The 9816-nt window shown below is 48.8% G+C and overlaps 1 protein-coding gene and 1 long non-coding RNA gene across 2 annotated transcripts; one reads left to right on the forward strand and one right to left on the reverse strand.

Moving 5' to 3' along the window:
- The first annotated feature begins 538 nt into the window (after positions 1–538).
- LOC127766008 (uncharacterized) lies at positions 539–4574 on the forward strand. Its single transcript, XM_052290997.1, has 7 exons — positions 539–1136; positions 2190–2613; positions 3141–3278; positions 3374–3533; positions 3665–3797; positions 3885–4031; positions 4144–4574. The coding sequence occupies exons 1-7, from the start codon at positions 753–755 to the stop codon at positions 4399–4401; spliced, it is 1644 nt and encodes a 547-aa protein (XP_052146957.1). The 5' UTR covers positions 539–752; the 3' UTR covers positions 4402–4574.
- On the reverse strand, positions 3170–3708 carry LOC127766009 (uncharacterized). The gene is made up of 3 exons (XR_008016197.1): positions 3593–3708; positions 3388–3513; positions 3170–3253 (listed from the first exon to the last, which is right to left on the reverse strand). It is a non-coding gene; the product is annotated as an uncharacterized LOC127766009 (long non-coding RNA).
- Positions 4575–9816: the final 5242 nt, after the last annotated feature.

Consider the following 9816-nt stretch of genomic DNA (forward strand, 5'->3'; position numbering starts at 1 on the left):
TATATAATTTACAAGTAACTAAAATTTGATATTAAAAATAATTAATAACTAACACGTATAGAAAATATAATATGAAAATTCAGAAACAAAAATAAATAATATTGGAAGAAGAGCATAGAGTCTATACATAAATACAATTTACAGAAAATTCGGAATTTAAAAAAAGAAATATTAAAAGACGAGTCTAGAGTGCATATAGGAATATATATAATTTGCAAATAACTAAATTTTGATTTTAAAAATAATTAATAACTAACAAGTATATAAAATATAATATGAATATTACACATTAGTAGTTTTGTAAAGTTATTACAAAATTTAAAATTATGTTGTCATTTTAATATATTTGAATAATATAATAAGAAACATATATGCTATTATAGGAGAGAAAATATAATGATGCTAGCCGCGGAATCTGCGCGGACCGGACCACCATGCTAGTTTACTCTATTTTCGAAGTTTATTTTTCACATATTGTCAGCCACAAACCACTGATGGAGATGTATAGCTCCAAACAAAATCAGCCTTCATGGTCCAGAGTCTCACGGCAACCTTGTCCGTCCGCGCGCGCTCCTGCTCCACAACTGCAAAAGATTCCGCTTCCACCGCCCACCACCGGAGCTCAAGATTCCACATGATCGTGTGGTCGACACTCGACAACGCACTCCGTCACTCCTTACGATGAATATACCGCCATGGGGATTCCCTCCAGTCCGCAGCTCTAGCTCACAAACACCCAAGAAACCTCCCCGATGCAAGGCGCCATCACGCGCGCCCGCTTGCAGCACCGCCCAGCTAGATTCCACCGCGCCCCGTACCGGTGCATTCCAGTGACGACCACGACATGCTTGCCGGAAAGGAGAGTCCATCGCGGCGGCGGCGTCCAGTGGTGCGGCAGTAGTGCAGCCACCGGCGAGAGGGCCCGGGCCGTCTCCGAGGTGAGAGCGGCGGGAGCGCGCGGCGGCGACGCGCGGCCGCCGCCTCAGGGGGAGGGAGATGTGGCGGCGGGCGTGGCAGAGGCGCCGTCTTCGGGCGGTGGCGCGAAGCGGGGGAGCGTGGTTGGCGCCGCCGCGCTCGTGGTCGGGACCAGCATCGGCTCCGGCATCCTCGCCGTGCCACAGCGCACGGCGCCCGCGGTGAGTCGCCGTACTACCCCACACCTGACGAGCCTATTGCTAGCATCATCACAATCAGAATCCCTAAAACGAACGATCGCCTGCGCCGATTTCGACATGTGATCAACACGGTGCATGATTTTAGAGGAAGACAACGCGAAAAAATCGATGGAATCAATCACCCTCTCATCGTAGTTCTCTCTGCATTTCACAATGTCATTCTAGCATTTCTCGTATTCATATTGATGTTAATAAATCTAGATTAATCAATCTAAATATATATATTCATCTAGATTTATTAATATCTATATAAATATAGGTAATGCTAGAATGACTTACATTGTGAAACGGAGGAAGTATATTCATATCTCGGACCGGTGACAGGTCCCTCCCTTGCCTTGACCTTTCCACGTGACACCGAAAGATTATACTACTAATACTAGTCTACAACGTACGGTGAAGTAATTAGTGATGGCCCATCTATCAGGATTCAGGACCATGAATTTGGCACGGAACTGACAGGATATCTGATCGCCAAAAATGAAAGTAGTAGCAGCAGTTCTAGTAGTACTATCATGAGACAGATCTGAAGTAGCCGTCCACATGTACCCCCCACAAACAGCTGAATTTCTCTGTCTTTGTTGTGAGGAGTAGTTACGAGCATTCAAGGTTCACTTGGTTAATTGTCGACCCACCAACCTCAAGCATTCTTGATCTGGCAAATTCGTAAAAAAAAAAAAAAAATCTCCCGAACAGAAATGGAACAAGAAGAAAAATCTGAACTTGAACTTTTCCTTTGTATGGTGGATGTTTAAGTTCTTGTCGATTACTCATATTCTCCAATAAATCAAAACGGTTTATTATAAAATAAAAATTAGTTTATAGGTAAAAATTTTATATACATGTTTTTAGAGATTTAAAAGTTAATACTTGAAAAAAATGCATTAAAAATATCTTAAAATCATCTTAAAAATTAAGTTTTAAGAAAATAAACTTTGGCTTTAACTTATTAAGGTCCGCCGATGTGACTCTTACTAGGGTCGCTGGCATTGCTGATGGTCGTGCAATTGGCAGGGGTTCGTTCCGAGCGCGGCGTGCATGGTCACCTGCTGGGCGTTCCTGGTGATCGAGGCGCTCCTCCTGGTCGAGATCAACGTCCACCTGCGGCGGAAGAAGGGGAAGGACGCCGGCGGCGACGGCGATGGCGGCGGCGGCGGCGGCGGCGGGCAGCTGGAGGTCATATCGCTGAAGAGCATGGCGCAGGAGACCCTGGGCGAGTGGGGAGGGAACCTGGCCGCCGCGGCCTACCTGTTCCTGTCCTACACCTCCATGGTCGCCTACACGTCCAAGTCCGGCGAGGTGCTCTCCCGCGTGGTCGCCGGCGTTCCCGAGCCCGTCTCCGGCGGCGCCTTCACCGCCGCCCTCGCGCTCCTCATCGCCGCCGGTGGCACGGGCGTCACCGACAAAGTGAACCAGCTGCTCACTTTCGTCATGATAGGTTGGTAAGCTATCGTTGTGATCAACACTTGGAACAGCCAACGGTACTAAATACCACATTGTTTAGATCTGCATTAATACGCTTAAATGACAAATTTTGGCATCTGCAGCCGTCTTCTTTCAGAAGAAATTCTGCTGTCTGAACATCTCCAAGCTAATTAAGCAAGAAAAAGAAAATGTAACTTTAAAGATGGTAGCAGCATATGGAACAGTAACTCGTTTCTGAAATTGTGAAAACAGAGATGAACAAACACTGGTTCGCCCAACTGGAATTCAAAGATGGCATGTAGTGGAGTAGTAACTCATTTCTGAAAGTGTAGAGACAATGACGAACAAACACCCACTCTCCCCACTGGGAGCTCCATACTACTTGCAACACAATGCACTGTGCTGAAGTAAGAGCAAACCTACTGTAGCTGATAACCATATTACATCCATACACCTCATGTTCTTGCTGTCATCAACGTGATCTGTCTTGCGCACTAGTACTAAGTACTAACTACCATCGTGATCTGTCTACTGATGCAGGATTACTGCTGACGATCGAGGTGTCTGCAGTAGCATTCGGTGCCGGCCTGACCCTGCCAGCTAACACCAACTGGGAGCAGGTCCCTGCAACGCTTCCGGTGATCATCTTCACGCTGGTCTTCCATGATATCGCACCAGGTACATGCAATGCAACTTATGTAATCATCCCACGGATGAAATTTGCAACTTGCAAGAGGTACAAGTACTGAAGATTCAGTGTGCAATTGTCGCAGTGATATGCGCGTACCTTGGAGGGGACCTCGTGAGGATTCGGCTCTCGATACTCGTCGGGAGCATCGTGCCATTGCTGTCCTTGCTCGTGTGGGACGACATCGCGCTCAGCATCTCCACGGATCTTGATGGGTTTGACATCCTGGATATGCTTAATACAGAGTGAGCGTCTCCGCTGTAGCACTACTGCACTAGCAAGAACACGTTGTGTACAGCTTCACCTGCAATCTGCTTCTCTGTATGAAGCTGGAGGCGTTGAATCCTAACAGGACAAAATTTTCTTTCTTTTGTAGATGGAGTTATACTGTTGTGGAGACGTTCTCACTCCTTGCTGTCGGGACGTCGCTGATCGGAACACTGCTGGGAGCTTCACAGTTCTTCATTGAGCAGATGACCAATCTTGTCTCTTCTTCAGCCCAAGGACATGTATGCTTCATCAGCCAGAGGACTTGCATTAATTTATATCTAAGAACAATCTGTTCAGTTTTATGAACAAACAATCGATGAGTGCAGGAAGAAGAAGCATTAAGGCATCGTGGAGCGAAAACGGCTGTGGACAACAACAGGCTCAGCTACATCGCTGCAGGGGCTGTGGTTGCCCCAACCGTGCTAATTGCAGCTACCGTTCCGAATTCATTCTCCATTGCTACTGACATTGCAGTGAGTGTACACCAATACATGTGAAATCCTTCAGTTCTTGCCATCCTAGCTAGCATGGTTCCGACACTTACAGAAGATTAATTACTTGGTGGGTTGATTTCCTAACGTTCAGGGCGGTTACTGCATGACCATCTTGTATGGCGTTCTTCCTCCATTGATGGCGTGGGCTATCGCCTCCAGGATGTCAGATTCGAGAGCTGGATCTGTCGAAGCGGAATCATCTGTCGCCGGTGGCAGTGGCAATGTGGACTTGACTAGTGCAAAGCCAGTTTTAGTAGGGATGGGGGTGTTCTCTGTGCTCATGGTCTTTGAGCAAATGTCCCAAGATTTCGTTAGTTTTCAGTCCTATCTCCTTGCATGGACAGGCTAGATTGCAGTATAGAAAGAAGTAGCTGCTAGCAAGTGTACACGAACTAATGATTCAGAGAATAATCGTTAGGTTTAAACATGTAATTTGTCAGTGTAGCTTGCATATCTCCTGAAAAATTAGTATAGATTGTATATACGATTGTACGTATGTAAATAAATCGCTTTTGTTCGCTATTGAGTTGTAAATAGCAATGACTCCGGACTGAGACTGAGACTGACCAGTACAGTTTCGACCGTCGCGTGCGTGTCCCCTTTGACGCGGCCCACGAGGACCAACCACAACGTCTTTGCTCCCGTTGATCTTGGCCACGCGAGCGAGCGCGGCGCGGCGCGGCGGCGACGGCCGCCGCTCGCTCGCTGGGCCCGTAGATTAGGCACGCCGCACGCCCTCGTCGGATGACGTGGGAATGCACGCCACGGCGTGACATCGTTGAGGCACGCGCGGCGAAGGGTGGAGCCGTGGAGGTGGCCGGCGCGCCGTGCCGCCAACGCGGGCGGCGTTGGGTCACGCACGACTCGCGACGCCGAGATCGGCGAGGGAGACGGTTGGCGGTTCACGTGGGCTCACGGCTGGCCGGACCGGGGCACTAGATATATTGTGGGCCTCAACTGGATGCATGCGCGACTGAAGTTTTAATGGGCCTTCTGGTGCGGTGCATCTCTTCTCGGGCATAAGACTAGATGGCCCAAATCGGATGGTCGCGATCTAGATTGAAATAAGATCACTTTGATTGCGGTGCATCTCTTCTCGGGCATAAGACTAGATGGCCCAAATCGGATGGTCGCGATCTAGATTGAAATAAGATCACTTTGATTCCCTTAACTGACCACCGAATCTAAATGGTATCCCTCAACCATAATACCAGAAATCTTGACCCCCGAACTTGTAAAACCGGTGCAATTTGACTCCCTTGGTGGTTTTGAAGAGCAGTTTCGCTGACGTGGCGCACACGTGGCAATGTTGACCAGATCTTTATCCCACGTGGCATTGACGTAGCGCTTATGTGGCATCAAAATAAAAAAATATATGCGGGGCCCATTTATCATTCACCCAAAAAAAATTATGGGACCCACTGACCTGTAAGTCCCACATGTCATCATCTCTTATCCCTTCTTCCTCCTCCCTCTTCTCCCTCCTCCATCTCGCCGCCTGTATCTTCCTCGCGGGCTCTGTCCTCATGGGCCTCACCCCCAACTTCGCCGCGCTCCTCGCCGGCCGCTGCGTCGCCGGCGTCAGCGTCAGCTCCCTCGGCGTTCCTGCACCCGCCGCCGCCGGTGCAGCGCATCGTCATCGCTGCCCTGGGGATCCACTTCTTCCAGCACCTCACCGGCATCGAGGCCGTGGTGTTGTATGGCCCGAGCATCTTCAAGGCAGCCAGCATAGCTAGCCGCAACTCGGTGCTCGCGGCGACGATCGGCGTGGGCGTCACCAAGACGGCGTTCATCATGCGCCTCAGGCTGGCGTCCCCGGCCGCCGTCGCCACCGCTCCGCCTACTCTAGCAGCGCCATTAATGACACCCTCCTGTCGTCACCGGAGCCGTGCATGGAGCAGCGACCGTCCTTGTTGACGTCAGAAGCGGTGTCCTTTGAGGGCGCCGGAGCCATGTCGCTGGGAAAGGAGTTTCCTCAAGTCCGTGCTGGTCAGCCTCGGCGCGGCCAGGGGTACAAGCCGACGGTTTAGGCCTTCACCGTCGACGCTTCCCGATGACCTCCCACTAATTCCAACCAATCGTTTAACGATTTGAGCAAGTAAACCTCTAGTACTCTTAGTTCCTTCCTTGTGCATCCTCGTCGGCGTGTGAAATTTGGACAATTTGCCGTGGCTTATTTTGTTTTGTTTTTTCAATTTACAATTTCTTGTTTCGAGATGTTGAACTGATGTAGTGGTTTTGGTTTTGAGCATTGTAGGATCTGTCGTTTGTCTAGCTCGTATATAGATGTGCCCCAGTACTCCTTTGCTTTTGGCTACTGCTCAGCGGGCAATATTTGTCCTCTTCCCTATCCCCCTCCAAAGCAAGCCACCCTCTCCGCCATAGCTGGAGCGCCCGCACCGCCGCCGAGGGACCTGAGCTCCCGCGTCCTCCTAGTAGCCGGCCAGCTCTGCCTTGGGCCCAGGCGGCCAGCCCTGGTGAGATTTGTGAATGTTTAGTCTCGTCCATGGCTAGCTCCCCGGCGACGGTCGGCAGCGCAGCGGCGACGGCCATGGCGCAGTCTATCGGGAGGAGGAATGAAGCGAGGGGCAGATCCGGCCTCCGGATCTGCAACTCCAATGGCCGTGTCACGCCATCGCCATCTACTGTGCGTGTCACGACATCGGCTCGGAACACAAGTCAACCCAAAAGATCGGACCGTGTAAAGCAGCCCTCGACCATGTACCCACAGAGTGTGTGGACCCGGTAGTCGGAGACCAGGCCACGGTAAGAGAGAGAGACCTTGAGCGCATTGCTATAAAGGTCGGCAGGATTGGAGAGAGAGGGATATGAAAAACATTGTACACAACAATTCCCAATTGATTCAAATCTCTCTTCCTGCTATCTTGTTCTATTCTTTCTTCCTCCTCAAGCTGCTCTTTCCTCCCTTCAATTCCTCAAATCTCCACGAACTCGCTGAAGAATTAGTGTTCTCGTGACAATTTGGTATCAGAGCATCGATCCTGGAGAAGCCACGCTATACATCTCGCCTTCAGCTGCAGGTCGAAGCGATGGAGAAGCAGAACATCGACTTTGGCAAGGTCTTAACGGAGATTCAGGAGTCGCTTGTCTCGCTGAATCGGGCGCAAGGCGAGATGCAAGCCGCCGTCAACAAGCTGGACCAAGGCGTGACCAACTGGAGACCGCAAGTAGAAGCGGCGGTGAAGGAGTTGCGTGAGGAGGTGGGTGATCTCCGCCAGCAAATGCACCTGCTCGGCAAATCGCAGTCCGCGCCGCCGGCGACGTCTTCCCCTCGAGTTCCGTTGACGGACGAGGAAAGGAAGGCGCCGTTGCTTCCTACGCCACCAGCTTCGCGCGTGGCTGCAGCGGGGGACGGCGGAGACAAGTGGGCCAGTGGCCGCCAACATCCACATGAACACCGGGAAGGGCACCAGGTGTGGTTACCACCATGGTCCCGATCTTGGTCAAGGGTACGTTCAGTTCACCTGCTCCATCTTTGGGAATTTTGGATTGGGAAAATGATTTTGATTCGGGAGCGTAGGTTTAACCATAGAGTCCCTAAGTTAGATTTCCCAAAATTTGATGGTTCAGATCCACAGGATTGGAGAATGAAGTGTGAGCATTACTTTGATGTGAATAACACTTATCCAGGGTTGTGGGTTAGAGTCTCTATCATTTACTTTTCTGGGAGGGCTGCTTCGTGGCTTAGATCAACTAGAGCTCACTTGCGGTTCCCTAATTGGGAGGATTTTTGCGCTGCAGTATCTGATAAGTTTGATAGAGACCAGCATGATTCGCTAATTAGACAGATGGATCAAATTAAACAGACGGGTTCGGTTTGGGAGTATTATGAACGATTCGATGAATTGATGAATCAATTGCTAGTTTATGATCCTGGGGTAAATATGCGTTACTTGACACATAGATTTATTGATGGGTTGCGTCGGGAGATTAGAAATGCTGTTTTACTTCAGAGACCCAAGAATCTCGAGTCTGCTCTGGCTGTTGCTTCCTTGCAGGAGGAAGTGTTGGAATCATCTGACTCCACACCGGTGAAGGAGGGCAAGAAGTTTGAGAGTTCTGGGCAGCACAAGACTGGTGGAAATTTTAAGGGAGCTTTTCCTTTACCATTGCCTCCTGGTCGTCATTTGGGGGTAATTCAGAGTGCAAGAGTGGATGAGAAGAAGGGGAAATTAAAAGATTGTCTGCATCTTCAGAGAAAGTGTCAGCTCTTAAAGCACAGCGTCGGGCACAAGGATTATGTTATATATGTGCTGAGAAATGGTCTCCCACTCATAAGTGTGCTAACACTGTGCAATTGCATGCAGTTCAGGAGCTGTTTTCTGTTTTGCATGAAGCTTGTGATGAGGCAGTTTGCAGTCCTGAGAATTCTGTTTTATCGGACAGTCAGGTGTTGATGGCAATCTCTGTACATGCAGTTCAAGGATCTGAAGCTAGTGGATGCATGAGGATGTTGGGTCAGATTCAAGGCAAGGACATTCTTATTTTGGTAGATTCTGGTAGCACTGCAAGTTTCATTAGTGCTAGAGTGGCAGAAGGGTTATCGGAACTTTCTCAGATTGCTACTAATTTGCAAGTGAAGGTGGCTGATGGAGCTACTTTGCACTGTCAGTCTGAAATTCCGGCCTGTGAATGGAGCACTCAAGGACAGAAATTTTGCACTACTCTCAAGATATTACCATTGGGAAATTATGACATGATATTAGGAATGGACTGGCTAATGCAGCACAGCCCAATGACTGTGAATTGGGTTACTAAATCTCTCACAATTGAAGGCAGGAATCCAGTTGTTACTTTGCAGGGAATTTTGTCAAACACTGCACAGTGTGGACTTATTCCTTCCAAACAGTTGAATGGGTTGAAACATAGACAGGCAGTAGCAAATCTTGTTCAACTGTGTTGTGTTACAGACCTGGAACCTTCAGAAGAATTTCCTCTTGCAGTACAACAGGTGCTCACTAAATTTGCTTCAGTATTTGAGGAACCTCAGGGTCTGCCACCTGTGAGATCGTTTGATCACACCATTCCTTTAATCCCTGGAGCAATGCCTGTCAACGTGAGGCCTTACCGTTATACTCCATCCCAGAAAGATGAGATTGAGTCTCAAATCCAAGAAATGCTGTCTAAGGGATTGATTCAGCCCAGCTCAAGTCCATTCTCTTCACCTGTGCTGTTGGTTAAGAAGAAAGACGCACATGGCGTTTTTGTGTTGATTATCGACATCTAAATGCCATCACAGTGAAGAACAAGTATCCCTTGCCTATAATCGATGAGTTGTTGGATGAACTTGCTGGGGCACAATGGTTTACAAAACTTGATTTGCGAGCCGGTTATCATCAAATCCGAATGAACTCCACTGACGAGCATAAAACTGCATTTCAGACGCATCATGGCCATTTTGAGTTTCGAGTAATTCCTTTTGGACTCACTAGTGCCCCGGCTACATTTCAGAGTGTGATGAATAGTATATTGGCATCCCTGCTCAGCAGGTGTGTTTTAGTTTTTGTCGATGATATTTTGATCTACAGTAAGACATTGGAGGATCATGTGCAACATCTTCAGACTGTCTTTAGTATACTTCAGAAACATCAGCTGAAAGTGAAACGCAGTAAATGCTCTTTCGCTCAATAAGAGTTAGCTTACCTGGGCCATATCATTCGTCCAAATAGGGTATCTACAGACAGTGAGAAAATTCAGGCAATTCAGCACTGGCCAGCGCCTGCTTCAGTCAAGGAGTTGCGCA

Source organism: Oryza glaberrima, chromosome 3 (assembly GCF_000147395.1).
Source record: "Oryza glaberrima chromosome 3, OglaRS2, whole genome shotgun sequence".
In the NCBI taxonomy this organism is placed as follows: domain Eukaryota; kingdom Viridiplantae; phylum Streptophyta; class Magnoliopsida; order Poales; family Poaceae; genus Oryza; species Oryza glaberrima.